Source organism: Oreochromis aureus, linkage group 18 (assembly GCF_013358895.1).
Source record: "Oreochromis aureus strain Israel breed Guangdong linkage group 18, ZZ_aureus, whole genome shotgun sequence".
NCBI lineage: Eukaryota > Metazoa > Chordata > Actinopteri > Cichliformes > Cichlidae > Oreochromis > Oreochromis aureus.
Genome location: NC_052959.1, coordinates 36,485,114 through 36,512,741, shown reverse-complemented (window position 1 = coordinate 36,512,741; position 27,628 = coordinate 36,485,114). Strand labels below are relative to the sequence as shown.

At 51.9% G+C, this 27,628-nt stretch overlaps 2 protein-coding genes across 9 annotated transcripts; one reads left to right on the top strand and one right to left on the bottom strand.

The window, feature by feature from the left end:
* Positions 1-1,189: 1,189 nt before the first annotated feature.
* wdr33 (WD repeat domain 33) lies at positions 1,190-17,487 on the bottom strand. 3 transcript variants are annotated; one of them, XM_031738654.2, is made up of 21 exons: positions 17,332-17,487; positions 14,127-14,344; positions 13,972-14,040; positions 13,681-13,785; positions 13,488-13,583; positions 13,216-13,367; positions 6,490-6,587; positions 6,282-6,408; positions 5,885-6,039; positions 5,723-5,801; positions 5,306-5,416; positions 4,977-5,071; positions 4,807-4,893; positions 4,397-4,536; positions 4,169-4,324; positions 2,978-3,712; positions 2,838-2,895; positions 2,411-2,723; positions 2,092-2,252; positions 1,736-1,915; positions 1,190-1,595 (listed from the first exon to the last, which is right to left on the bottom strand). In XM_031738654.2, the coding sequence occupies exons 2-21, from the start codon at positions 14,328-14,330 to the stop codon at positions 1,462-1,464; spliced, it is 3,255 nt and encodes a 1,084-aa protein (XP_031594514.1). In that variant the 5' UTR covers positions 14,331-14,344; positions 17,332-17,487; the 3' UTR covers positions 1,190-1,461. The 3 variants fall into 3 exon arrangements, with proteins under 3 accessions (XP_031594514.1, XP_031594512.1, XP_031594513.1); XM_031738652.2 differs by lacking the exon at positions 17,332-17,487 and adding an exon at positions 16,596-16,787; XM_031738653.2 differs by lacking the exon at positions 17,332-17,487 and adding an exon at positions 16,152-16,586.
* LOC116319360 (myb-related protein B-like) lies at positions 17,091-26,767 on the top strand. Of its 6 annotated transcripts, none has more exons than XM_039602444.1 (15): positions 17,091-17,162; positions 19,317-19,410; positions 22,085-22,156; positions 22,339-22,434; positions 22,516-22,736; positions 22,808-22,967; positions 23,047-23,202; positions 23,289-23,417; positions 23,652-23,756; positions 23,828-23,958; positions 24,045-24,138; positions 24,218-24,367; positions 24,632-24,829; positions 24,907-25,007; positions 26,265-26,767. In XM_039602444.1, the coding sequence occupies exons 2-15, from the start codon at positions 19,318-19,320 to the stop codon at positions 26,275-26,277; spliced, it is 1,719 nt and encodes a 572-aa protein (XP_039458378.1). In that variant the 5' UTR covers positions 17,091-17,162; position 19,317; the 3' UTR covers positions 26,278-26,767. The 6 variants fall into 6 exon arrangements, with proteins under 6 accessions (XP_039458378.1, XP_031594517.2, XP_031594516.2 ...); XM_031738657.2 differs by lacking the exon at positions 17,091-17,162 and adding an exon at positions 17,524-18,064; XM_031738656.2 differs by lacking the exon at positions 17,091-17,162 and adding an exon at positions 17,524-18,070.
* The last annotated feature ends 861 nt before the right edge of the window (positions 26,768-27,628 follow it).

The window sequence follows — 27,628 nt, the reverse complement described above, 5'->3', positions numbered from 1 at the left end:
CCGGGAGTCCGCTGTTGAGTTTTAGACGCAATGCATTCTGGGATATTTAGCTGTCCCAAGTCCACACCGATGCATGCTCGATAAAACGGGCGGAGCGAGAACACATCCGGGACTTTTTCGCCTTCTCGGCTTGATGCGTACTTCGAATTGGAACAGTACTTGGTCTCCGACTGATGACGTATCACGAGTACACGAGAACACAAGTACGCATATTGAGAAACACCCACAGTGTTTTCAGTTAGAGGGCAATGTAAATTTCAGCAACACATCATGAAACTAATGATGAAACTATGACATCATCACAGAGAAAACAAAGGAGCCGACTGAACGCAGCGAGGCTTTGCTTAATGAACCTGCAGGGAAAAAACTTCAATGAGCATCTCTTCAGCTGGAGGCTCAGAGCCACCAGTTTCAAGGACGAGATTAAACTCTGACGAGCCTCCTGTTAGTCTGATATCTGCAAACCGTTTAATGATCAGTGCTGTTTGATGTGGAGCTCCGATTATCACCACACTGCTCCTGGAGGAAGTCGTCCGAGGAGGTTTTTTACACCCACAAAGTGCTGATAGTTTCTGAACGTTCTACATTGACTCACAAAAACTGAAGAGTCCACGTGAAATCAGGATGAGGACAGACTTTAAGGCCCGTTTGTGTCTCCAGGAATGTGACAGTCCTCAGGTGAGGCTCTGCATCCACCTGTGTCTCCTTCAGTTGAAGACTGCAGTCGGCTGCACATGAACTTCTCTGAAGGTCAGGTGACGCCCGCGGGGTACAAACTTTCCTCTATTCAGTAATTACACAGACAGCGAGGTTACATATACAACAGGAAATGAGACGTTCAGCTATGATTAAATAAACACTCATGTTTGTGTGAATAAAAATGCAAGAAGCCAAATTTGTCCCTGAACGCAGGGAAGTACCTGACGTCCTGTAACAGGTGCTCACCTGTACGAGGTCAGCGATAAACCACCTGACAGAAGCATGGCCGCACCATGCGATCAAAACCACCCGAACAAAATCCTTTTAAAAAAAGTTTCACAGCTGGTTTTTATTGTTCAGTGGAAGGCTCAGAGATTCTTAGAGTTCTGAGCACTGAGCTGGAGCGCCACAGGAACTGGAAAAACTTTATTCAAACAGAACGAAACAGACAAATGCCCCCCCCCCCCACCGTGCACAGGTGGAGTCACTGTGACGAGTTTGAAGTGTGAATCTTTATTGTCCACCTCAGTGAAAACACAAACATAGAAATCTGTTACAAAAGGACAAACGCTGCAGACGAGGTGAATAAAAGACGCCGGTTCAGTCTCTGCAGCACCAATCACGAGCCAGAACAGGCCTCAGCCTGTCACATGACCACTAGTCCAGCAGGAAGCCCTGCCCTCAGTCTGTGCAGGGACCAGCAGGGGGATGACCAGAGGAGAGGAGGATCATGGGACTTTTGTTCTTCTTCTTTCTCTAAGACTACCGGCTCCGGCCCCCCCTCGGTGCTCCTCTGGGCGGCGGGCCTCCTCTCCTGGGGCCTCCTCCGGGGCCCCAACCGCCCCGCCCACCTCGACCAGACGGGCCATAACCGCCATCCTCCCTCTGCGGGCGACCTGCTCGACGACACAGAGCAGGACGAGGAATTCATTTTTAAAATATTTAAAAATCAGCTAAATTTTTTTTTTTTTAAAAGGTGAGAGTGTTACAGCAGAGCGACTAAACTGAAAGCACGTAGAGAAAAAATGTCGCTCACCTCCGTCGGGTCGCTCCGACTCGTGATCTCGCGGGTCGCCGGTTCCTGGGCCATCCTGCCACGGACGCTTGCGGGGGGGAAGCGACGCCATGTCCATCCCCTGCATGGAGGAGGGGCGCTCTCGACCAGTCGGAGTCGACCCGTCGTGCATCTGCTGCCCGTCCCGATAACCATCGTGACCTACAAACAGGAAGAGGCACCGCCACAATAAGAGTTCAGCCTCCGTGGGGTTTTTTAAAGCCCAGGCTCGCCTGCAGGTTTTCTGGACTGTGTTTGGACTCGGACCTGATTCTGGCGTTCCTGAGCCTGCAGTTACAGGGACTCAGCAGCAGGGGGCACACCAGAACCAGACTCACCTCCTCCTCTGGGCGGAACACCTCCTCGAGGCGGCCTCCCATGGCCTCCGGAGTCCCAGCTTCGACCCATCTCCTCGGGGCCATCGAAACCCTCCTCCTGGCCGCCGTAGTCGTCGGGGTAACCTCGACTGCCAGGCCGGCCGGGGCCGCCTCCTCTGTACCTGAAACAGTCCAAAGCCACACTCTGAGGTTCTGGAACAAACTCATCAGGAAACAGTTCACACAGATCAGGTGAGCACGAGACGCCCACTGCTGGACTTGAGGCACAGTGCATGACCCTACAACCATCTTTGATTACAGTTTGTGGTCAGGGACTCACCTGTCGTCTCTGCGTCCTCTAAAGCCTTCCCCACCGAACCGCTCATCAGGTCCCCAGTTCCCTCCGCTCCCTCCACCTCCTCGGTGTCCTGCCCCCCTGTGGCTGCCGCCTCCTCCTCCTCCCCCCTGGTATCCTGGTCCGGGCCTCCAGCCTTCCTCTCTGCTGTGGAAATCCTGGCCTCCGTCAAAGTCCTGCGACCCATGTCGGCCCTGCTGGTTGTCCCCCCAGTATGACCCTGAGCCCTGGTCTGGTGCCCCTGGGCCCTGCCGGTCTGGAGGGCCCATGTGGTGGTTTGGAGGTGGCCCTCGAGGGTCTGATGAATAAGAGGAGTCAACAGTGACTGTTTGGACTCAAGAAGGCAAAATAAACCAGGGCCCCGAACAGGAGCCCTGAGGATAGCCACATCTGACTCAGGACACAGTTTTACCTTTGTTGTTGGGCCCCTGCTGCCCCATCCCGTGCATCATGGGCCCCGAGTTCTGACCCTGCAAAGACCACATAAAGTCATAGTCAGTCTCTCACACACAGGGCTGATCCTGGACTAGCCAAACATCTACAGGAACTCACCTGGTGCTGCATGTACGGGGGTCCCTGCATGTTTCCTGGCGGCCCCTGCATGTTTCCGTGGGGGCCCTGCATGTTAACAGGGGGCCCCTGCATGTTTCCATGGGGTCCTTGCATGTTACCAGGGGGCCCCTGCATGTTTCCTGGAGGTCCATGCATCCCTCCTGGGGGCCCCTGCATGTTGCCCATCCCATAGTTGTTGGGCATGTTCCCATGTGTCCTTGGTGGGGGCCCCATCATCCCCCCCTGCATAGAACCCTGGGGGCCCATCAAGTTCCCTTGAGGTGGCATCATGGCCCCCTGAGGTGGGGGCCCTTGAGGATCTCTTGGACCCATTCCTCGAGGGGGTGGGCCCATCATGCCACCAGGGGGCCCCTGCATCCCCCTGGGTCCCATGTTCCTTGGGGGGCCGGGATGTCTCTGGATACCTTGAGGCCCCTGCATGTCCGGTGGCCCCATCATGCTCTGAGGGGGCCCCTGGTGAGACTGGGGTCCAGAGGGTGGGCCCATCTGTCCAGGGCCCATAAATGTAGGCTGCATGCCTCCAGGGCCCATTGGGGGGCCCATGTTGTTGGACATCTGTTGAGGAGGCATGTTTGGAGGACAGCCCTGCTGACCAGGAGGCATGGAGCCGCCAGGACCTCCAGGGCCCGGGAAGGGGGGCATGGAGCCCTGTCCCTGTGGGGGGCCCATGTTCCCATCTGTGTTCATCTGGTTCATTCGGTCCATCTTCATTTGCTGCAGAGAGAAGAAACAATCAGGGTGAGGAACCAGACATGTGGTTACAACAAGGTTTCAGTGTTCATACGAAGGTCTAATAGCTGCTCTGATCGTTTGCACGGCAGCAAAATGAATTCTCACACTTTCCTAGAACAAGCTGAGACACGTTAGTGATCGAGGACGCGTAAAGGAGGCTTCGGGTCACTGTGGAAACGGGACCACAGTGACAGGAACGGACGCTGTTCAGCTTCTGGAATAGAACCAAAATGTTGAAGGGGACGACCGTTAAAAACAAAGCTAAAGAAACACGGTTAAAGCTTCACGTTTTCAAGGCGCAGCGGGTATTTTTTCTCCGTGGGATTAATCGGGAAAGCGTTCAGTCACTTTCAGGTTGGACGGCGAGCTACAGCTGAACTTTAACGATCAGAGTGTAACGGGCAATCGGCCGGCGGCGGCAGGACGCGAGGCGCTCACCTCCAGCAGCATGGGGTTGGTGTACTGCAAAGCCGCCATCTCCTGCTCGATCTCCGCCTGAGTCTTCTTCTTCATCTCCACTTTCTGCTCCACCTTCCTGTCTTTGGACAGATCTCCAGAAGGAGGCATCACGGGTACTTTGTTCTCCGCCCAGGCCTGTGAGGAGAGAGACATTTGCATTCAGCGTTCAGCAGGCGGAGTTTAAAGTGCCGCGAGTCGACTGCTCACCTGTTGGAACTGCGCAGGGATCGGTTTGGCGTACGGGACTTTCTTCTGAGGGACCTTCTTAGCGTCTTTGCCCATGACCTCGTCCACGCCCCAGTCCAGCCCAGGGATGGACATCTCCACCTCAGGATCCGCCTCTTTACCTGTGGACAGAGTCACACCTGTGTGAGGAAGAGAGTCGCGTCCATGCTCCCTGTTCAGTCCCTTTTGTCCTCTGAGACGTTTGGTTCAGTGGTGAGCAGTTTCCTGAACGCGATCCTCATCTGCAGCCCGAGGAGTGAACCTCTGACTGCCAACGCTCAGGGAAAAATGAATCACCAACTTACAAACAGAACCTTGTTTACTTTTGAAACAACGTCTGGCTCCTGCTGCAGCAGCACAAACAATGTCTCGTTCACGGAGGTCAGACTTACTGCTCTGCTCTTGCTCCATGGCGGCCTTTAGCTGCTCGGGGATGCCCATCCCGGGGATGGCGGCAATGCTGTTTGGCTCCACGTCGTCTGAAAACAAAAGAGCCAGCGCGATCAGCTGAGGACAGAAAAACCTGCAAACACCAAACAGTCGTTTGTCCTCCATGGCTCACCGTACTCCACGCCGTCCTCCGACATCCCGGGCAGCAGGTTCAGGTTGTAACGGTCTCTCATTTTATCGCCCGGCCGGTTCCTTGTCCAGAACTTGCTGATAAGGTTAAAGACAGAAGACTTTAGAGAGCAACTCCAGGAATCAGCCTCCATGTTTCCCCAGCAGGTGGTCCTGGTTCTGCTCAGGAGCCAGGACCGCCTGCTGGTTCTGAACCAGGACGACCATCAGCAGCTGCACTCCGACATGAAGGAGGAGGAGACCACAATAAGAGGCAGCCAGAAAGATGAAGAACATGCAGAGGTGTGCGTGTGTGTGCAGGTGTGCGAGTACCTGGTGTGGTCGTTGGAGCCGGAACACAGGATGTGACCCAGTGGGTGCCAGGCCAGACTCCAGATCATCCCCTCGTGAGCCATCTCCATCCCCCCGACCTCCTTCTCCACCCTGACAACACCAACGGAGACAAAGTCAAACACGAGTGTGGCAATCGTTTTGCAGAAGGTCGTGATGCTATTACTCCGGTTTAGTAACCTGAGCACACCTGCTTCTGCTTTACAGACGTCTAACTGCTGAGGCCACGCCCACACAAATTTGTTAGCCAATCATGCAGAAAGATACTCGATACCTCAGGTTAAACATGGATGCAATGTGTGGGATCATCCAGTTTGGCGAGAACTGAAGCTTAGAGAGTGTTTATGTATTAAAAAGGGCAGGACTGAGTGGGTGTGGCCTACACTGGTCTCGTCATACCCGGCGTGCCAGAAGAGCAGTGACCCGTCGGAGCCTCCGCTGGCGAACAGTCCTTCGTGGACAGGATGCCACGCCACCGCTGAAAATACAGAGAGAAGAGCAGTGTGAGAATGGGGGCGGGGCCAGACGTTAACATGCAGGTGAAGCGTCCCCCACCCTCACCTGTGGCCTCCTTCTTGTGTCCCCTGAACACCTGTAGCTCCTCCTTCAGGTTCCTGATGTCAAACAGCTTGCACAAGTGGTCACGTGACGCTGTCAGCAGCCAGTTACCGTTCAGGTTCCACTTCACCTCCATCACCGTGTTTTTGTGGGCGTGGCTGAGGAGAGAGACACCTGTCAGGTTGTGCTCATAGAAACAACCAATTTCTATTTTACTCAAAAACATTTTTTCTAATGTTATTTTATCGACTTCAGTCTTTGTTCTCGTTTTAGCGATAACGCCTCAGTGTTGGAGAATTTATCATCTACGCGTCCTAAACACGCCATCTGTAAGTGTAACACCCAGGATTAGGGCGTGGGTGTATTAGGCTCAGAGGTCAGAGGTCAGCGGGGGACTCACAGTGTAGCCAGACTCTGTCCCGTCTTCGGGTCCCAGAACTTGATTGGCTGCTGGCTGTCCTTGCTGCCCGACACCACCAGGCCTTTGGTGGGGTGCCAGTCGACACACTTTACATCAGCACCGTGACCTGAGACACACACACACACAGGTGAGGACTACATGACAGCAGGGGGTAGAGCTGAAGGGCCTCTGATCGTTCGGTTCCTACCTCTGAGGATTCGCTCCTCGTGGCAGCGCAGGAAGTCCCAGATTCGGACCGTGCCATCATCCGAGCAGGTGGCGAATTTATTATCAGTCGGAGAGAAACTAGAGATAAAGAAGAGGGGAGGAGTCACAAACATGTGTCTGCCAGCAACCAATCACAGATCAGACTCATCAATAATGTAACACACAGAGAAACATCCAGGAGCCCCTGAGGTCAGAGGTCACAATTTTCTAATCAATTCATCATCAGTTTTACCCTTCATGACCCATCGGGGGGGCGCTGCACCACCGCTTGAGAACCACAGTTAACAGTCACCTCAGACTGGTCACATGACTCATGCAGGAGGAGGAGCTGGGGGTGGGCGCTCAGAGGAGAGTGGAGGTGATCGATCAGCTGATCAATCAGCTGATCAATCAGCGCTCAGCGCCTCACCTCAGCGTTCCTGGTTCTACGTCGGGATTATTTAACCGCCCAGCAGGAAGTACTCTGTGTACTGCAGTAAAAGTACTCATGGGGCAGTCTGCCACAGCAGCCTTGTGCTAACCTGGGCAACGCTGAATAAATGACATCACGCTCGCCAACCAAACAACGTGCCGCTGAACTCTGACATCACATCCTTTATAAACCATGCCATGACTTCCCAACACTCACTGCTTGCCGTTTCTGTTCCCATCATGCACCTGGGTCTAATGAACAGCAGTTTGGGAGCAGATGAAGGAAAAGAGGAGAGCTGTGACTGGTTGGTTACAGAGGCTGAGAGTGACGGCTTTTTTACAGCGACGCCGCGTGCAGCTGGACGAGGAACGTAACATTTAAACTCCCGTCGTCACGGCAGCTGTTTGAGTTACATCGTGTTGAGCTCCGACCCGAGGACCAGAGTGATGTCAGTGACGACCTTCAGCAGACTCATCGGAGGCCAACGTTTAAATTAATGTTTAAAAAACTTTTTCCCACCTCCTGTGGAAGACCTGAACTCTCAGGTTTGTCTGTCGGGTACGACGGAGCGCGACGACCACGTGAAGAAGAATATTATCGATCATTTTCAGGATAAAGTCGAAACGTGCAGGTTCCAGCTGTTGTTCCAGCACCTCGTGTAGGTGGGCCAGTGAAACAGACTGATCTGCTGTCCTGTGAAACAACATCCATCCTGTTTACTGTACCAGCCTGTAACCATGACGACCTCACATCTGTCCACGACCAGCTGTTTTTGTGTAAACCCACTCTTCCACGTTTGAGTCTGAGCAGCTTTCTGCAGCATCTCTTCAGTGTCCTCGTGCTGATCGCCGCCCTTATGAGCCACAATCATTTCCTTCCTTTAACTAAAACAGATTCTGAAGTACGAGCTCACTGACTCAGAGGAAACAGCAGCCAGGGAAGTTTGTCTCAGTTTGCTCAGGACCCAGAAGTCTGAGTGAACCTGAACGCCTCACTGCTGCTGACGAGCACTTTGAGCCTGGACACAAACATCACCACATCTGGATATTTGAGGTTTGTAATCCAAGTACTGTACTGGAGTAACAGTACTCAGTTACTCTTCATCTGCAGGTTTAACAGGCTGAACTGCTCCTCCTCCTCTGAGGAGCCAAACAGCTCCACCTGCTGGATGCTCTGTGACACTGCACAGGGCTCAGGCGTGGAGGACACAGCTGAGCCTGGACAGCGATCAGGGATCAGTGGGTGATCTGCCTCCACCTTCAGGTTTCTGGGCACCCACACCTCCGCTGAGCTCACCTGGACCCATGACAACATCGCCCTGGTAAAGAAGGCCCAGCAGCAGCTGCACTTCCTCTGTGGCCTGAGGAAGAATAACCTGGACCAGGAGCTGCTGCTGGCCTACTCCAGCTCCTCGGCGTGCTCTCCTCCTGCCTGGTGTTTGGTCCTCAGGGGCCACGATTGAGAACAGGAAGGCTGCACAGACGCTCATTAACATCTCGCATGGAGGCCATCCCCAGATCCTCCAGTCTCAGATAAACCAACACGTTCTCACTCCTTAAGCGTAATATTTTACGCTAGGTGACAAATCGTCAACATTTTACGCTTTCGGGTACCCAACACGTTCCTAAATGACGAGATCGGAAAAATGACAAAACATGAGAACCGTTTGGACTCTATCTACACATTTTCGTTCATTTTCTTAAAATTGCTTTCAAAAACACTATTTCATGTCATTTCTGTGATGGTTAAGGTTAGGAATAGGGTTATGGTTAGGGTTAGGGATAAGGTTACGTTTAGGGCTGGAATACATGGCTGGAACGTCTATTACCAACGGGACCGTCATTCCACTGAAATTCATCCATAACCCGCCGCGTACCATCACAACGCGGCAGGTCACCTTTCGCGTTCCTCACGAACACTGCGGGACGTGACAAAACGTCGGTATGCTACGCCCCGGGAGTGAGAACGGGCTGGATAAACCAGGGCCATCAAAGGAGACCCCGCCCACTACCTGTTTGACCTGCTGCCCTGTGGTTGGAGCCTAGGGTCAATCAGGTCCCACACCTCTACACTCACTAACAGCTACTTCCCCTGAGCCATTCTGACTGTTTAGGCAGAATCACCCCAACCGGCACCCCCCATCTGAGCTGTGACCCACATCACTCAGCCCACTCCCACACACAGACTATTCACACCAAGTCTGTTCTGCCAGCACTTTGACCTACACTGTTTGTCATTCATTCCTGCTGTCTAATATTTATACTTTACTCCTGCACAGTGGAGCACACATAATGTCATTGTACAACGACAATAAAGGGCCATTCTATTCTGCCTCCATTGTTGGTATTTACAGCTGTGTAGAGACCCAGACCAGCCGAGTGCACCCACAGCAGCTCTGACATCATGGAGGCGAAATCTGACACACACACACACGTGCACACACACACACACACGCGCACGCACACACACACACACACACACACGCGCACACACACACACACACAGACACGCGCGCACGCACACACACACACACACACAGACACGCGCACACACACACACACACACGCACACACAGTCTCACACACACACACACACACACAGACGCGCACACACACACACACACACACAGACGCGCACGCACACACACACAGACGCGCACGCACACACACACACAGACGCACACACGCACACAGTCTCACACACACACACACGCGCACGCACGCACACACACACACACACGCGCACGCACGCACACACAGACACGCGCACGCACGCACACACACACACACACACACAGATGCGCACACACACACACACACACAGTCTCACACACACACACACAGGGTCAGGACTCGGCTCATGGAGCTTGTTCGTCCTGTGAGGTGCTGCTGGTGAAGCTTCAGGTTAAACGTGATAAATCTGTGAGCTCGGGTCCACGTGTGTCGGGGTCCACGTGTTCCTGTTGGTGAAAAGCGTTTCTGAAACACGTCTGGGCTAAACATGAGTGCACCGGGAGGATGAAGACACCTGACTTCAGATTTAAGAAGTGAGCCTTGAACTTCTGTGAAGTCCGATCCAGGACCAGGACCTGCTCCTCCTGAAACACGAGTCGACAGTCCAGATCCAGGACACCGGCATCACCGCCACCACAGGTATGGCACATGACTGCAGCAGCGAGTGAAGGAAGGCTTTATAAAAAGTGGACGTTCAGCTGGAGACACGCCGACAGAGGATTTCAAAACTACAGTGACATCAGCAAACGTGGTGCAGACACCGAGAGTGACATAAAACCAGACACACATCCGTCTGACGTCCCACTCAGACCCCCCCCGTCTCAGCACCCTGATCTGGCTGCGTCACCATCGTCGGCCATCCTCAGACTGAAACGCCCAGACCTCGCTGCACAAATCTGTATCACTCACTTTAATCTTTGACCATTCACTCGCTCAACTTCAGCCTCCAGCTTAGAAGAAGAGTTTCATCATAGATGACCCCGTGGCCCTCCTGCAGTACCTTCAGTGCCCAGCAGAGGGCCTCCGCTGCACAGCCTCAATCTTCTTTCTGTGTGTCAGAGCTCTGAACGTTTACGCATCGATGACATGTGACAGGTGGAGCTTAAAAATAAAAATACCCTGCCGTCTTTCTCCGTGCATAACACTTTATGTTCTGGAATTCTTTTGACTTTTTTCCACTTGACTTTCCTTCCTGATCACACTGGCTGCACTTCCACATTAACATTAATATATGATTAGAAACACGTGGACAGCAGCCTACTCGGAGACTCGGCTGTAACTTGAAGGTTAAGGAGCTTCAGGTGGGACCAAAAACAGCGAGCTGATCTGCAGGCGGTGCACAGAAGCTGTTCAGGTGGCAGGAACTGGGATCAGCTGATGGTCACGAGAATAAAACGCATGAAACACACGAGCGCACGTATGCCACAATCATCCTAAACTGAATAGGAAGCCATGGTTACGATGTCGGCACCACCTGCCCCGCCCACGCCGTATAACGTATAACGAGCAGGCTGCGAGGCTCCGAGGTTATTAAGACAGAGTTACAGAGAAGCTTTGACAGCAGATTTAATCTGTGAAAAATAAAATTACATTATGAAATACTAAAGTGCTTCTTCTCATAACCAACAACTGGCGAGGGGGTGGAGGAGTGGGGCATTCAGGTTGGACTTTAAATCTGCTGCATGTCACAACAAAGCGTCCAGGCTTGTTCTGTTATTAATAAGGGTCCTCATTTTAAGACCTCAGGGCGCCTGCTGTTGAAATTATGTGCTCTATAAATAAACCTGAATTCTGCACAAACGACTGTTTAGCAGAGCCAATCAGAGAGCAGGTAATGCCTTTGCTTCAGCGCAGAGGACGAGCTGTTTATCGGCCTCAGAAATAGGAGATGAAGAACTGAAGCTGAGCTCTGAAGACCAAAAACATCATTTATGTTTGAGTCGCTTTGGGTTTGGCACCATTTAAAGTCTCTGTTGAAGATTAGAGAGGTCACTCTCATCATGTTTAAACCATCTGAACTCCACATGACCTCAGACGCATTTTACCCATGGGCCCAGTTCCTGTGCTAAGCTAGGCTAGCAGTTTCCACTTTTTTTTTTCTCTTTTGTCAGGCTGGAGCTCAGCCTAGCTTAGCATGAACACGAGGAACAACAGAAGCTGAAACGAGTCAGCAGCAGGTGGTTGTTCAGTTGTAAACCCAGTGTGAATCATATTTAGACCATACTTAAACGGGGGAGGTTGCAGCATTGGATTCTGGGTATTTAAGGTGATCACTGGACACCTGCTGATGTAAAGCTAAGACTTAAAGCAACCACAGCTGTCCTGAGGTGAACATTGTTTAGTTTGAGTGAGCAATGGATCAATCATCCTCTGCTGTGTGAAACTCAAATTTAAAAATAACCAATCAAACGCTATGACATCATCGTGTCTTGATGCATGCTCAATCATCCAGGTAAGGAAATCCCCAAAAAGTTGATTCTGTTCATCTGGACGTTTTCAGTGCAGACGCATGTTGTCATCATCATCATCAAGTGTCAGCTGACTGCAGGTTTCCTTATAAACAGCACATATGCACAACAACTGACACTAGCACCTCTGACTAACAACGGGCTGTGAGGTCACCCTCATGATCGTTAATATGCAATTTAACCTCACCATTGATCAACGAACATATCACTGATCGTGAAACCTGCAGTCAGCTGATACTGAAGAAGTCACCTGAATGATGATGAAAGGTTTCTGCCACTGAAAATATCCAGATGAACAGAATCAACGTTTCGGGATATGACATCATTGCTGTTTTTAATGTGCAGCTGGAAATGTAAACAGACCAATCAACAATATCAATTCAGAGAATTACTGACAGAATCACAGACAGGCTGAAGGAACTGGACCCAATCCGAGCTGGTCTCCAAGGAGGCTAAGTGATCATGGTGTCCCTCACACGCACAAGTTCATGTTTAATTTAGCCTCTGTGCTAAGCTAGGCTAGCAGTTTCCCCTGGTTTTCAGTCTTTGTGCTAAGCTAGACTAAGCTTCCTTGACTTGACTAATAACTACAGCTCTACAGCTGCAGTGCTGGAGAAACCAGTGGATTGTGGGTAACGTAGTCTTGCCCTGACACTAAAAGGACAAAATTCTTTGGCCAAATGTTCCTGGTATTGTCAACACAGACGGTGGACAGAGTAACAGGAACACCTGCAGAGGACTCAGGAGTGGCACACCTGATGACATCACTCTGTAGAGGTGTTCCTGCTGGGGTCAAAGTTTAGCTTGCTGGTCCCAGCCTCGCACTCAGCCTGACTAACCAGAACCAAACGGTCCTACTGTGTGATGTCATCTGTACCCTGATGATGTAACAAACTGGAAGGACTTGACTGCCCAGCTGCATTATGGGAAACGTAGGATCCCTGTGTTTAAGGTGCAGACTTGGAGTTCAAACCTTTATTTAAACAGCTACAGTTTACTTTATTGATCCCTCCTCAAACTTTATTGGAGCCTTTATTGATCTCCTCTCCACCGACAGCACAGGGCGCGCCCGGAGCAGATAATCAATTAGTGATCACTTTATTTGTGTACACAGATAACAGCTCATCAGCCACAGCAGGTAGAATATGAACAACAGATCACTGCAGTGTTGCAACAGCACACGCTTACATCTGTCATTACTCGACCACAACAAACACAACATGTGGCGAGAGCGGAGGCGGCGCCCCCGTGTGGCCGACAGCACGCAGCACAGACTGGCCAGAACTACAGAGAATGGGAGATTGGGTATAAACCTGGCTTCTCTAATCGCCTCCTTGTGAGCCTGGAACATCTTCACGTTGTTCATATTGGACTGCCAGTACTTCACGTAGCCGCCGTGGTCGGCCGTCAGCATCCACATGTCGTTGTGAGACCAGGTCATGGCCCGGACCGGACTGTCGTGGGCCTGCGGGGGGAGGATGGAGAAGGGGGACGTTAGGGACGGGTGAAGCGTGCTGAGACTTAAAGGTGTGATTCTGGCCCTCCTGTCCAAACCAGTCTTAACTGGAATGAACTGGCTGTTTACCTGTAAAATGGTCTCGAAGTTGAAGGTGAGTCCGTTCCACAGAGTGAACTCCCCACTGGAGGCTCCGGTCACCAGGCGGCGGCCCTCGGGAGTCCACTGGAGACAGACAGGAAGCACAAACAGTCACGCCTCAAACAGCCACAGCAAACATCCCTACGCCACAAACAGGTGAACAGGAAGTGATGCAGCTCACCCTGATGACGAACACGGGACACTTGACTTTGTTGGTGGAGGTTCGCACAAACTTGGTGGTGACGGCATTCATCGGGTTACTCAACATGCCGATGGGAGGAACGAGCTGCGGGCGAGACGAGAGTGAGACATTTAAGACTCACGTCAGATGAAAACAATCACAGGTGCGCGCTGCACACACGAAGCCGTGCTGCACAGTAGGCGTGTGCTGTGGGCGGGAGCTCCTGCATGACCCGTGTGCTGGGTGTAACGGAGGGTCGGGGGCTGCCACGCCCCCTGCTGGCATACTCACGTCGTTGTAGAATCCTGCGTCGGGCTGGATGGCCCTGAAGTCTCGGTGGTCTCGCTGCCACAAGCGGTTCTGCAGAGAAAGAAAACACAGCTTGACACTTGAAACCCGATCACGTGCTACACGGCACGCTTAGCCTGAGCTTTACAGGTGTGCACCTCCAGGTATCTGATGACGGACGGGTTATAGTCAATGGTCTTGCGGTTCACGGCCTTCCTCATGCGCTTGCCATCAAAGGTGAGCTGCTGCATGGCCTGCTGCTGGGCGAAGTCAGGCCTCTTGTAGAACACCTGCCGCGGCGCCTGGTGCTGGAAACGCGGCATATGGAAGAAGCGCTGCGGCGAGCCCACGTCCGTCGCCATGGCGACCGGTTAACCTGCAGAGGGTTATGAAGGGCAGAGAGACTGCGGTTAGCTCGTTTTCGCAAGGGAGGAGCAAACAGTCTGTTCTTGCTGCAGTGCCAGGAAGACACTCACACACTTTAAGCTCCTCCCCCAAATAAGAGTCACCCGGACCAGATTTTTAAAAGTTGGAGGGAAAAAGAATTTTAAGGCAAAAACAAAAGAATTTAACCTTCAAAACAGACAAACGCAGGACACCGCGAGCGCCGGGGCGAGCGCCGCGAGGTCTTAATCCACGTCTGTCCTGGATTAAGACCCGCCTTCGTGCTGTTACCAGGTGATGTCACCAGCACAAACTTCATTATTTTAGACATGAACAAAAACAACCTGCCTCAGTTTCTCCAGTAATCGTGTTAAACACCAGTGAACTTGGACCACAGCTTCCAGTATGGGCGCTCGATTTACACTCCAGGTAGTTTGAAACATCCGAGAAACGTCGCGTGTTTGTGGGCGGATTTAACGAAGCGTCTGGAGATCTAACCTCAGCCCCGACCCCTGGACTGTGCTCGACTTATTACAGCAGCAACAGCAGGGCGCCAGTCCGTCATTGTTCCTGTCAGACGCGCAACACCTGCAAAGGTCAGGTGGGAGGGACAGGTGTTTGAACTGACCCACATTCAGCCACCATAACCTCAGAGTGACAATGAGACGCCCGCCCACAGTATGACAGACAAACATGTTCACCTGATGTCCTCACATGTCACCGCTCCAGACTGCAGCAGTAACAGCATCACAGCGTGCCTGCGGCGTGCCTCACGTCCACGTCTTTACGTCAGCTTCTGAGCCGTCTGCACGGTCACACCAGCGTCACATTAACATTTTAACAAACGCACGATGTCACAGTAAGGCTAGCGCCCAGACTCAAAAACACAGAAGAAGAATGTTAACCCCGTCAGATTTCAATGGTTACCACTGTCAAATTTGTACTCATGTTGGCGCCAGTGTGGACGCAGCCAAAGTGTTTGTCCCCCTCAGCTGAACCTGCTCATCCACAGCCAATCACATCATTCTCTGTGCTGTGCAGTCGTGCTGACTCCTCGTCTGCTGGAGGCCAAAACAGTCCAACTGTGACAAGAGCCGGACGTTAGCCAGGCTGGATGCAGGCTTTGATCCCTCTGTAAGCGCATCAGTCCCAGGTTCTAGCATTCTTCATTAGACAGTGCAGCAGGAAAAAACAAGACTAAACTGTGCTGTAAAATAATGGAGATATTCTGGAGTCACAGATCATTATCATCCACCTGCTCCCCTGGGCTTCTCCACAGCAGATCATCTGCCTCCATCTCCTCCTATTCCAGCGTCCTCCTCCATCACACCAACCCTCTGCATGTCCTCCTTCACTACATCCATGAAGCTCCTCTTGAGATAACACGCACTACTACAGATCTCAAACACGCGAGTCCACAGAGCCTCCTGCACCACCCTCACAGCTACTCTACGTCATGTGTAGTCCACTATTGTAACTTTAAAAGTTAAAACAAACAATGCTGACTGTATACGCAGGCAGTTCATTTAATAATTATCATAAATGAATCAGACGCATGTTTAGACAGCAGGTGAGCATATACACTCTCACAGCTGATGACTTAGTACTGACCTGTTTTTATCTGCATTAACAACTGGCCTTTCTGCTGCTACATGAAGGAACCTGAACAGTAACCCGCTCCTGCCTGCCGTGGAGGAGCAAAACACTGTAATACTTTTAGCCCGAGTCATCATACTACCCGCAGGTTGAGGAGGAGCAGCTGCAAATGGAGAAACGAGGTTTAAATAAAGTTTACTAACCACGAATGCTGTGAAGCGATCACAGTGTGGAGGAGCTGATGGTGTCACGGGTCGGCACACACGGACTCCTGCAGTGAGAGCCAGCCACCGAAACCACCTGAGGAACGCGGACACCTCACAGAACACCTGACGCTGACCTGCGGTGAACGGAGGTGAAAACCCGCCGCAGGCTTGGGGTGGGGGTATCCCAGGTTTAAACGCTGCCGTTCCGGCTGCGGCTGGGCTAACGCGGCTAATGGTGCTAGCGGGTGCTAACCGTTAGCACGCGCCTCCGGTGGAACGCTCCATGGGACTCGTGAGCCTGGCGCGGGTACAGGTGGGATTAAGACGGTGAGGTGAGCCTAGCCCGTGCAGGTGTGCCAGGTGCGGGCGGACGCCTGCAGGACGGGGTTAAATGGCGGCTCGGCGCGGAACAACAAGGCGCCACTGCGCTCATGAACTCACCGACAGTCTCCGTAGCAGGTAGCTAGCTAACTAGCGCGCGCTCGTGGAGCACCGCGGGGCTTCGTGAAGGGATTCTCCTCAGGAGCGCGAGCGTCTCGGACAGCACTCAGCTCGGATCGAAGCACGTTTGCTCGCTTCAGCCTCCACCAGACTCCATCATGACGCTCCGTCTTCTTCTCGGCTTCTATGCTGAATGGCATGCCGGGAAATTTTCGTACCGGGAAAAGGATTCTGGGAAACTGAGTTTTACCTTCGGCCATTTTCTGAACGCTGTAGACGGAAAAAGTCCTTTTTAAACTGCATAAACAAGAATAACAACTCCGTTTCTGCCATCATGGATGTGCTGAAGCATCTGAATGACCTCAGAGTGTAGCTAGCAGCAACTGTCTTCAGTTCAATCGGACTCAGTTTGGATTGTTGTCATTATACAAAGAGACACAACAAAGAACCAGCAGGGGTTTGTGTAATGATAGTTGCTATTAAAGAAGCTACCCACAGGGGGCGCTCAGGAATGTAAAAGGCAATAGAAGAAGACAGGGAGGAGCTGGACAGGTGTTTCTGTGTCAGGTGGGTCCTTCGCCTGTTGCAGTCAGGAGGAGGTGTTAGAGACCACGTCAAGTGGCCTTTATCAGACTCCCTGTAATCTCTCAGGTGTCACGTGAAAGTTTCTGTCCCCAACGAAGGATCGTCTCGTTGCTGTTAGAGATGTAACTTGGCACTTAGCTGTCATCCTCACCTTTAATGACATCCAGCATCCACCTGTAGAGAGGCGTGGTCAGCGCGGTGACTGCGTCAGAGGAAAGATGGGTGTTTTAAAGCATCTTGTAAAGTAAAAAAAAAAATAAAAAATTAGAATTAAAAACACACGGATCACAGAGAAAACAAAAAAATCCCAGCAAAACAGCAAAAATATATACGTAAAATGACAAAAAATTAAATACAACAGAATAAAATGTAATTAAAAATGAAAGCATTTGCATGTAGGAGAGAGGAACAAGGGGTACATTTAAAAAAAATAAAATAAACCGCGATATTACGTCATCGGGGCCGCTCCAATCACAGAACGAGACTTTCAGTACTCTCACGTGATTCTCCTTCCAACTGTTGCCGGTAAGTTAACAGAAAACCGGGTTTTTTTGGACTATTTAAAGGGAAAACCGTCTCAGACTGGACCGCTGCTGTACGGGACAGAGGGCTCAGAGAGGCACCGAGCTAAAGCCCCGGCCTGACGCGTTTCTCTGACACTTTAACCCGGTTTGAAGTCTCCATCCCGCGGCTCTCGGGTTAGCCCATGCTAACGCTGCTAGCCTAACCGCCACCAACGGCCAGCCCCGTGAGGCTTTTACTTTGAAAGAGTCTAATTTTAAATGAATTTTAATTAAAATCTGTTAATTCAAGTCTGAGGAAATCTGTGGGAGAGAGCTCCGAATCATTTAAGGAGCAGCAGAGATGAGCGGCAGGAGCAGCAGGTGCTGGTGAGAGTACACACAGACACACACACACACACACACTGGCTGTTTCCACAGATTGAGTTATTGATCGTCCCATCGAACGATCAATAACTGAACAGTACGCCTGTGTCGCTGTTAGGTCTAATTGTTGAATGTTGCCATTGTGTTTCTTAAATTTGTACAGTCTTAGTTCAAGCAGTATTATCAAAGCCATTCCTTTGATCCTGAGCACCTCTAACCACTTTGTGCTGGGGGAGGTTTTATTGTAGATACATCCTATCTGAGAGATCTGTTTCTTCTGTTGTAAGCTTCTTGCTTTTACGACCCTTTGGTCAGCAGGAGGTCTCACACACACACACACACCCACACACATTCCTACTTACATATAAAAGTTCACACATATACATACAATGCCTTAGAACCATGTGGGCGTTGCTTTGCTGTGTTTTGTGTGAACTGTCTCTCAATAAAAGGCAGCGAGAGGAGGCCGGATTTGGGGTCATTTTCGTGCTGGACACAGATGAGGCCTCCCTTGCGCAAGTAATCGATCGATCGCTGACTGTCTTGTTTTCTTTCATGATGAATAAGTCTCTAGAATTAGCGGGTTTGTGGGAACAGACCCAACAGTCGCCCTCGTTGTCCTGCAGGGGGCAGACCTGGTTCTACTTCTGCAGGGTCTGGTCAGAGACCTCTGACCTCTGCCACGTTAGCTGACATCACTCTTCTTCATCACTCTGATGCTCAGTTTAAGCCTCTGCAGCTCCTATTCATCCCTGGGCTGCTGCCCTGTGATTGGCTGTTTCTATATTTGTGCTGACGAGCAGTTGAGCAGGTGTACTTGATAACGTGTCCTGGCGAGCGAGTGCAGATTTCGTGTCTGTGTCTGATGTGATGTCACCGCGATGCGTTTTATCGGCCTGACGTCTCACAGCTTACACGTTCTTCTTCTCTTTGTGTTTTAACGTGTGCTGCACACAGTTTCCAGGTGCAGCCCCCGCCCCCTCCATCGGCCGCAGTGCGTTCTGTCCCCACAGGCGTCTGACCTCACCTCTGTCTATTTAAAACACTTCCTGTGTCCAGTGGGCTCTTACATGTCACCTGACATCACAGCTGCTTTTATTTTGGTACATTTGTCGTTGCCCCTCCCCAGTTCCCACCAGCAGGGGGCAGCAGCTCACACTGTAGAGAAGTTTACTGATTTTAAATGACTTGAAGTGTTATGTAGGCAGAGAGCCGCATGCTGATTGGCTGCGTGTGTGTTCTGTGTCAGTATGAAGGGTCGCTCCAGCTGTTGGGCACGTAACGGCCCAGGGGGTCGATTCTCCAGAGCCGGTCTACAGAAGCCTACGTGGACAAAAGACGAGGTAACACACCGACGCAACACTCTGTGCATATCCTGTGTCCTTTCACAGTAAAAGCCCTCTAGCTGAACACTTTTATTATGAAGGCATAGGAATCTAAAGCTCTGAGTCAAACTGGGGGGGCGTACTCCAGGAAGCAGGGTTAGCTAACAACTCTGACATAAAGCGGTGGGTGGGTGTTACCATGGTAACAGACTGTGTGACCTAAGCTGCTCACTGGTAGCTGTTCTCTTGGACTCCTCATCACGTCTGGAGCTACAACCAAAGGGTGGGGAGTCCCGGGTACGTGGGACTCTCCACCCTCTCGGTGAATGTCAGGCAGCAGCCTAAGCAGAGAAGCTAGACAAAATGAAATGGTCATAAACGGCACCTTTCTTATAAAAACTGACTTGAGGGCAGATCCTGTCTGTTGCTATGGGCAACTGATACCCATCAGTAAACTGTGCCTGTACCAAAATCGATCAGTGGCCCAAACTGATCAAATGTTTTGTCCCGTTAAAGACGATCATGACGGTCAGCACTGACACGCCGTCATGTGATGAAAGTGGAGGCTCTGCTCTTTATTTACCCGTTGCCACGGTGAAGCTTGTCTGCTCACGCACATGCGTACCGTATTTTCACGACTATAAGGTGCACATAAAAGTCTTAGATTTTATTCAAAAAGTGTGGCGCGCCCTATAGTGCAGTGCGCCCTGTGTGTGTTGTTGTTGTAAGGAGGACGTAGTAGAGAACACCATGAGAACGCTAAAGGGGGAAGTGTCGGCGTTGATTGTATATAAAAGAACGGGTATGTGCGTTATGCAGAACATCGTTGTTTTAACAACCCTGAAAATGGCAAAGAGACACGCTTATGAAGCACAGTTTAAACTGAAGGCCATCAGCTATACTGAGGAACATGGAAATCGAGCAGCCGCAAGAGAATTTAAGATTAATGAATCGATGGTTCGCAAGTGGAGGAAGCTGGAAAACAAGCTCCGACAGGTCAAGAAGACGCAGCTGAGTTTCCGCGGACATAAGGCGAGGTGGCCCGAGTTGGAGGAAAGACTCGAGCGGTGGATCATCGAGCAAAGAACGAGTGGGAGAAGCGTCTCGACGGTCATCATTCGACTAAAAGCAGTAACGCTAGCAGAAGAAATGAAAATTGAACATTTCAAAGGAGGCCCGTCTTGGTGCTTTCGTTTCATGAAACGGTGCCATTTTTCCATCCGGACCAGGACTACGGTAGCGCAGCAACTTCCAGCGGATTATAATGACAAGCTGGCCATCTTCCGCTCCTACTGCAGCAAACACATCGCCGACAAACACATCCAGCCCAGCCACGTCACTAACATGGACGAGGTGCCGCTCACTTTTGACATCCCGGTGAGTCACACTGTGGAGAAGAAGGGGACCAGCACGGTAGCGATACGCACAACAGGGCACGAAAAGTCTTCTTTTACTGTTGTGCTTGGCTGCCATGCTAATGGGCAGAAACTGCCGCCTATGGTGATTTTTAAGCGAAAGACTTTGCAGCAGCAGTCATCATTAAGGCAAATGAAAAGGGCTGGATGGATGAGGAAATGATGAAAGAGTGGCTGAGGGAGGTGTATGTAAGGAGACCAGGTGGTTTTTTCCACGCATCACCATCACTGTTGATCTGTGACTCTATGCGTGCCCATCTCACAGCTGATGTGAAAAAACAAGTGAAGCAAATGAACTCTGAGCTTGCTGTCATTCCGGGAGGCCTGACAAAGGAACTCCAACCGCTGGACATCGGTGTGAACCGGCTGTTCAAAGTAAGGCTTCGAGCGGCGTGGGAGCGATGGATGACCGATGGAGACCACAGTTTCACTAAGAGTGGAAGGCAGCGCCGGGCGAGTTACGCCATAATTTGCGAATGGATTGTAGACGCTTGGGCTAACATGTCTGCTGGCACAGTTGTTCGAGCTTTCGCAAAAGCCGGCATCATTTCCGAGGAGCCGCACGGCACGGAAAGTGACTCTGACAGTGAAGAAAGTGAACCTGGCATGTTTGGTGGAGATTTAGCACAGCTGTTCAATTCAGACACAGAGGATGAGGACGATGGGTTTGATTGATGACGATTACCGGTAATAAAAATGTGAATACCACACTCAGTTTTGCTCCCGCTTTATTTTTAAATACGCACACTTGTATGCTTGTGTGTGTTGTTGTTGTAAGGCGGACGTAGTAGAGGACACCATGAGAACGTTAAAGGGGGAAGTGTGGGCGTAGATTGTATATAAAACCCGCGCCCTATAATCAGGTGCGCCTTATGTGTGTGTTAAATACAGTAATGGCACACATAACTGAGACTGCGCCTTTTAGTACGGTGCGTCTTATGGTCGTGAAAATACGGTAACTCGGGGTGAGCACGCTCACAGCTGACCTGGTGTTTGATGACTTGCATCCACGTGTTTGACTCATCCTGGTGTAAATCCAGCTTTAACCTCACACACGTGTTAGCGGGTGAACTGTGAAAGCTCGAGCTTTGGTCATAGTTTATTAAACGCCTCCTGCGGTGGGACTCTGGTTCGAGCTTCCCTCAGTTCAGATTTGGCGCTTCGGTGCAGCTGCTTGGCTCAGACCGACGCCGCACGCTTTGACTGAACATGCTCGGACGTTTGTTGTTACTGAGCACGTGTGGAGGCGTTACCGAGCTGCTGCTCTCCCTCCTCAGGACGAGAAGCTGCAGCGACTGGTGAAGGACCTTGGAGCAAGCTGCTGGTCTTCAGTTTCCCTTCATTTCAGAGTGAGTAGTTTGATTTCAGGGTCACTCAGGGTCAGCGGTGGCTCAGAGCCTCAGGTTAAACGACCTCTGACCTCAGCCGTGACCAGGGTGAGATAGTAGTTCACAGACCGTTACAGCGAAGGTGAGGAAACGCCTCGTGGCTCTGCAGTTTGAACAAACGCCACCTTCTGTGTCTGCCTCAGGGTCAAAGGTCACCAGTGGAGTGTCAGCGGCGGTGGCAGCAGATAAAGAATCCAGACCTGGTCAAAGGTCCGTGGACGAAGGAGGAGGATCACAGGGTGAGGACCGTCACACGAGCGCCCGTTAGAGTCAGACCCTTGTCGCATCCGTCATCGCTCATGCTGTCACTTCCTGTGCAGGTCAGAGAGCTGGTGCAGAAGTACGGCGTGAAACGCTGGTCACTGGTCGCCAAACACCTGCACACCCGGAACGGGAAGCAGTGCCGCGAGCGCTGGCACAACCACCTGAACCCGACGGTGAAGAAGACCAGCTGGACGCTGGACGAGGACCGCGTCATCTGCCAGGCGCACAGGCTGCTGGGAAACCGCTGGGCCGACATCTCCAAGTTGCTGCCCGGCAGGCACGGGAATCGGTGGGGGCGGGCGGGCGGAGCTCGTGTGTGGTTACCCACTGACCTCTCTGTGTTCTCAGGACGGACAACTCCATCAAGAACCACTGGAACTCCACCCTGAAGAGAAAAGTGGAGAAGGAGGGATACCTGCAGGTCCTGCGCCTCCACAGCTCCTACGTCGCCTCCACCTCGGCACAGGCATCCAAGATCTGCGGCCTCCCCTGCAGCATCCCCGCAAAGGTCACCACCTGCCCGGCACCGTCTGTGAGGTCAAAGGTCAGTGGCGTGCTGGTAGTAATGCTGACGTGTTGTCCTGCAGGCCAACAGTCTGTCCACCTCAAAAGATGAGTCCAGCTCCGCCTCCGGCAGTCAGAGCACCTACATGCGCCACGGGAGCTCCGCCCATCTGTGCTCCTCCTCCACCGGATCTCTGAGCACGAGCAGACCGGCGGCGTCCATGGACCTGATGGAGGCGGTAACCGTCTGACTGTCAGGCTCGCTGACCGCCCGCTGTTCTCACCTCTGCCTCTGCTCTGCCTCTAACCTGACTTTTTATCGTAGAGCCTGGAGACATGGAGCTACGACTCAAAGGAAGTGACATCATCCCTGAAACAGCCCCCAGCGCTGCTGCCTGTCTGCCCGCACAGAAACGATGGCCACCCCTCCATCGTGGGCCTGAAGGAGAGCTGCGTAAGAGCGCACACCTGCTGACCTCAAAGTGAAGAAGGCGGAGTTTAGTTTAGAATCAAATATTAACAGAAACCAGAATCGCCAGCAGTCAGCAGCACGAGCTAACACCTGGCAGGTGTAACCGTGCCGCTCGGTGCCCTCGCTGACCTCGGCGTAGCAGCCAAACTTCAGCTGCGGGCCGAGCCGGCAGAGGGCGGCGTGCCGCTTTAGTTGAAAGCTGGTGTTTGTGTGCAGGTTGCAGGTATGAAGGACCAGGAGCTGAACGGCGAAGACGACTGCTCGTCGCGCTCGTGGAGCAGAAGCAGCCAGATGGGAGCTCTGAACTTCTCCCCCTCAGAGGTGAGTCGAGCGGTCGTGTGCGGAGCGGGCGTGTTCGCTCTGCAGCTCTGATGTCTTCTTCTCTTGTTCAGTTCTTCAGTCTGTGCGCTGCTGACAAGCTGAAGCTACAGTGTCCACCTCTCACCTCCACCCCCGTCTGCGCCCTCCTACACCCCGTCCAGCAGGAGGAGGAGGCCTGCCCGCACTGCAGCTCCAGCACGCAGTACGCCCACCACCTCACTTGCTCTGAGCACGCCACAGTTCAATGTCAGTATTGATCAGTGAACTGAGGCGGGCTGCTGTGTTCAGGACGCCTCCAGAGATCCGAGAGAAGGTCAGAGTGTCGCTGATATCTGCTCCTCAAACACCCACTCCTCTGAAGATCAGTGCGAGCCCGGGCGAGGTGAGCCGTGCTCAGTATGAATCATCAGGGTCAGTAATCAGCACGTAGTCGATAATCAGCTCCCGTCCGTGTCCCTCAGGTCTCCGTGTCTTCCAGTCTGACGATGACTCTGATGTGGGAGGACCGGAGCGTGGATCCTGACAGTCAGCAGTCGGGCAGCAGCTCCGAGGTCAGACGCTCCTCGCTAACATGTCTCGCTGTGACTGTGGACAGGTTAAAGGCCACTCAGGTAACAGGTGAACAGGGAAACGTCGGCGGTTGAATCGCCGCTCTGACTGTGCTAACTGCGTGAACATGGGACCACCGAGGGCGACCTCGCACACGATGTCACTGCGGTTGCTGTGGCGTGCCGGGTTGCCTAGCAACTCCATTGTTTAAATACATTTTAATCTGCTGCACTAACACGATGCTCGTGACACACACACACACACACAGCAGGCTGTGGTTACGCTGCAGGGCTGCACGGGTCTGACCTCTGACCTCTGACCTCCAGGTTCAGGGCGAGAGTCTGCTGACCTCCATCCTGGACGTGCAGGTCGACCCCGCCTCAGCTCAGCAGCAGCAAGTCCAGGCAGAGTGTGGCTTCTCCCTCGACACCCCCCCCTCAAAGTCAGGGTTGGATGTGTGGTGGAGCCAGGTAGGCTGCCTGGACTCACCTGAGTGCCCCACCCACACCACCAACCCGTTTGAGGTAACAACCTGAACCCAGAATCCCAACAGGTCACAGCAGGTCACAGGATTAATATGTGTGTGTGTGTGTGTGCGCAGCTGAGCGGTGAGCTGCAGGTGGTGCTGTTCGGGCAAACAGAGGATCAGATGATTGTGACGGAGCAGGCGCGCCTCTTCATGGAGCCAGGACCTTCATGCTGGTACGTCTGCTCCTCCTCCTCCTCCTGCTCCTCCTCCTCCTCAGCAGGAGCTCAGCCCGGTGGTGCAGCAGGAGGAGCAGAAACAGGAAACACAGCTATGGTGGAGGAACGCCATAGCTGTGTTTCCTGTTCCCTGTAGAACATGTTTCCTCTGCTGCAACTGGCCCGCTCACTCAGTCAAACATCGATTGCCTCCACCTGTGAACGTGCTGATGTCAGAGTGACTTTTGCATTTCAGTATGGATGCTTCCATGGTAACGCTCAGTGTTGCACGCTGACAGGACTGCTGCATTCACTGACCCCTGTCTCTGTGGGAAACACAGAGCTTTTAGCGGCAGGTTGTCTCTGAGCTCGTCACGTGGTGTCTGCAGTAAGGTCATAGAGGCGACTTTGCCCCACCCACCCTCTTCAAATCCAACAAATGTCTATGCTGCCATCATTTTAAAAATATGAATAGAAGTTTCTGGAGGTCGCCCGATGTGACCAAACAATTATTTGGACATTTTCTTCACATGGAACAAAGACAGACACAAACTGTTTTTTTAAGGTGTCCAAGCTGAGGCCTGCTGAACCTGACACTCACCAGCAGAGCCTCTGACGGGGTCCGACTGATACGCACCGACCCTGCTAAATATCTGCAGAAATGTTCCGTTATTAATATCTTTAAATGATGGCAGCACACACAAAATCGGCTGATTGTCGTTTGTTTGTGTGTGTGTGTGTGTGTGTGTGTGTGTGTGTGTGTGTGTGTGTGTGTGTGTGTGTGTGTGTGTGTGTGTGTGTGTGTGTGTGTGTGTGTGTTTGTTGGGGGGGTTGACCTCTAATGACCTCTACAAACTTGCATTCATATCTTTAAAATGATGGCAGCACAAATGTTTGTTGGATTTGAAGAGGGTGGGCGGGGCAAGGTCGCTGTGAAGAGTCCACGCAGGAAGTCTTTGTTTAAGGACATGCGCGTGACATCTTTTTACCGTGCACACATGCAAACTCACCTCCGTGTTTGCGGGAGTCAGTGGCAACCATATTATGATGATGCGTACACTCGGGCCGATGATGCATACGGGCAGTTTAAAGGCACAGACACACGGTTGAATCTCAGACTGCAGCGTCGTGGCTTCGCTTGCTCACAGCTGTGCTTTTAGCTGCTTGGACAGACGGATGAGCAGAAGGACGAACTGACAGCCGAGGCGTTCCCCGCTTGTTTCGTCCTGATCAGCTGACTCGGTGTCTGACTCCTCCTTCTCTCCTTTGTTCCAGCTGGTCGACCTGAAACTTCAGAGCGTGCTCAGTCTCTGTCGGCCCTCCAATCATGAGTGTTTTAGCATCACCGCGGCCTCATCAGCCTGTGATGTTTGATTGATTGATTGATTGATTGATTGATTGATTGATTGATTGATTGGCTGGCTGACTGATTTATTTTTTAGCTATTGACTGATTGATTGATTGAGGAGAGGATGATGGTGATCTTCACGTGTATTTTAACTGATTTTAACCTTTTAGACAGTTTTTAGTGCAGAGTTTATGAGCTGCTCCTTTAAACGTGTAAAACTTTTGATTTCTTGCTTGAAACGTGGCTGAATGTCTTTAACACTTTACTCTTTGAATGTTCACAATAGATTTATTGATTGTATTGATTGTCATGTATTGATTGATATTGGAATGGATTTTAAATGCTTTTATTTCTTTTTTTAAACATCAAATTTGTGAAGTGACACAAAAACAAAATGACTGTACAGTTTTAATAAAGCGATGAAGCTGGACCGGTGTCCCGACCTTTTTCTGAAACCTCAGTGAGCGTCTCTGACAGCGACGGTGGCTCCGCCCCGTCTGAGGGGCTCCAGCTGAGGCTGATGTCGGGGACTCGGGGTTGACTGGGAGGTTTTCGATGGACAGGTGACTCGATCGGCCTCTGAAACTCGCTTCAGACTCGAGCAGATGAAAGAGGGCCTCCCAGCGACCTGGACCTGACCCCTGGGACTCCGGGGTCACGTGCAGAGGAGGAGGAACAGGAGGAGCGAACTCTGGGTCTAGTCCGGCTGGAAGGCGTTGTTCACGGAGCCGGCATCGGGGGTAGGGTGGTGGATGTGGGTGAGATGGGGGCAGCTCTTCCTCCTGGATTTGGCAAGGACTCGGTGGAGGAGGCTCGGAGACCCCTGAGGAGCCGCGAAGGAGCCTCCCGTCCCTGCCGTCGCCACCGCCGAGGGCCCATCGAAGCCGAGCGGGCGGCGGATGCTGTTTTTCCTGAGCAGCCTCGGGGTGCTGCGACCGCTGAAAGGAGAGAAAGTCATCAGGTCCATGTTTTAAAGGGAAAACAGCCGACTCACATTCTGAGGGCTTTATCTTGGCCCTCGGGGGCGAGTGCCCTCGGCACAAACCGAGAGTTTCCCCCAAAGTTCTCTCTGTGTTCTCCAACGATCAGTCCTCTCAGAAATCCATAAAAATGGATGTATGGTTGGAACTGGAGAACCTCACGTCACAAGAAATCAACTACAGAGAGCCAAAAGGACAACAAATAAAAAACTTCTGATAAAAAATACAAGTCACATTAGTAATAGTCTGCATTTAAAAGCTGAACGTTGAAAGTAAACTCCATCCAAACAAAAAACATGCAGTTCTAAAAC

Excerpts from the sequence above, each read along its gene's own strand:
- wdr33 (XM_031738654.2), bottom strand. The coding sequence starts at position 14,330 with ATGGCGACGGACGTGGGCTCGCCGCAGCGCTTCTTCCATATGCCGCGT. Across the intron at positions 4,894-4,976 it reads GGAGGACGGCGTGGAGTACG|ACGACGTGGAGCCAAACAGC; the intron begins GTGAGCCATGGA and ends TTTTGTTTTCAG. Across the intron at positions 4,325-4,396 it reads TCCCTGCGCAGTTCCAACAG|GCCTGGGCGGAGAACAAAGT; the intron begins GTGAGCAGTCGA and ends CTCTCCTCACAG.
- LOC116319360 (XM_031738656.2), top strand. The coding sequence starts at position 18,045 with ATGAGCGGCAGGAGCAGCAGGTGCTG. Across the intron at positions 22,435-22,515 it reads CGAAGGAGGAGGATCACAGG|GTCAGAGAGCTGGTGCAGAA; the intron begins GTGAGGACCGTC and ends CTTCCTGTGCAG. Across the intron at positions 23,418-23,651 it reads TGGGCCTGAAGGAGAGCTGC|GTTGCAGGTATGAAGGACCA; the intron begins GTAAGAGCGCAC and ends GTTTGTGTGCAG.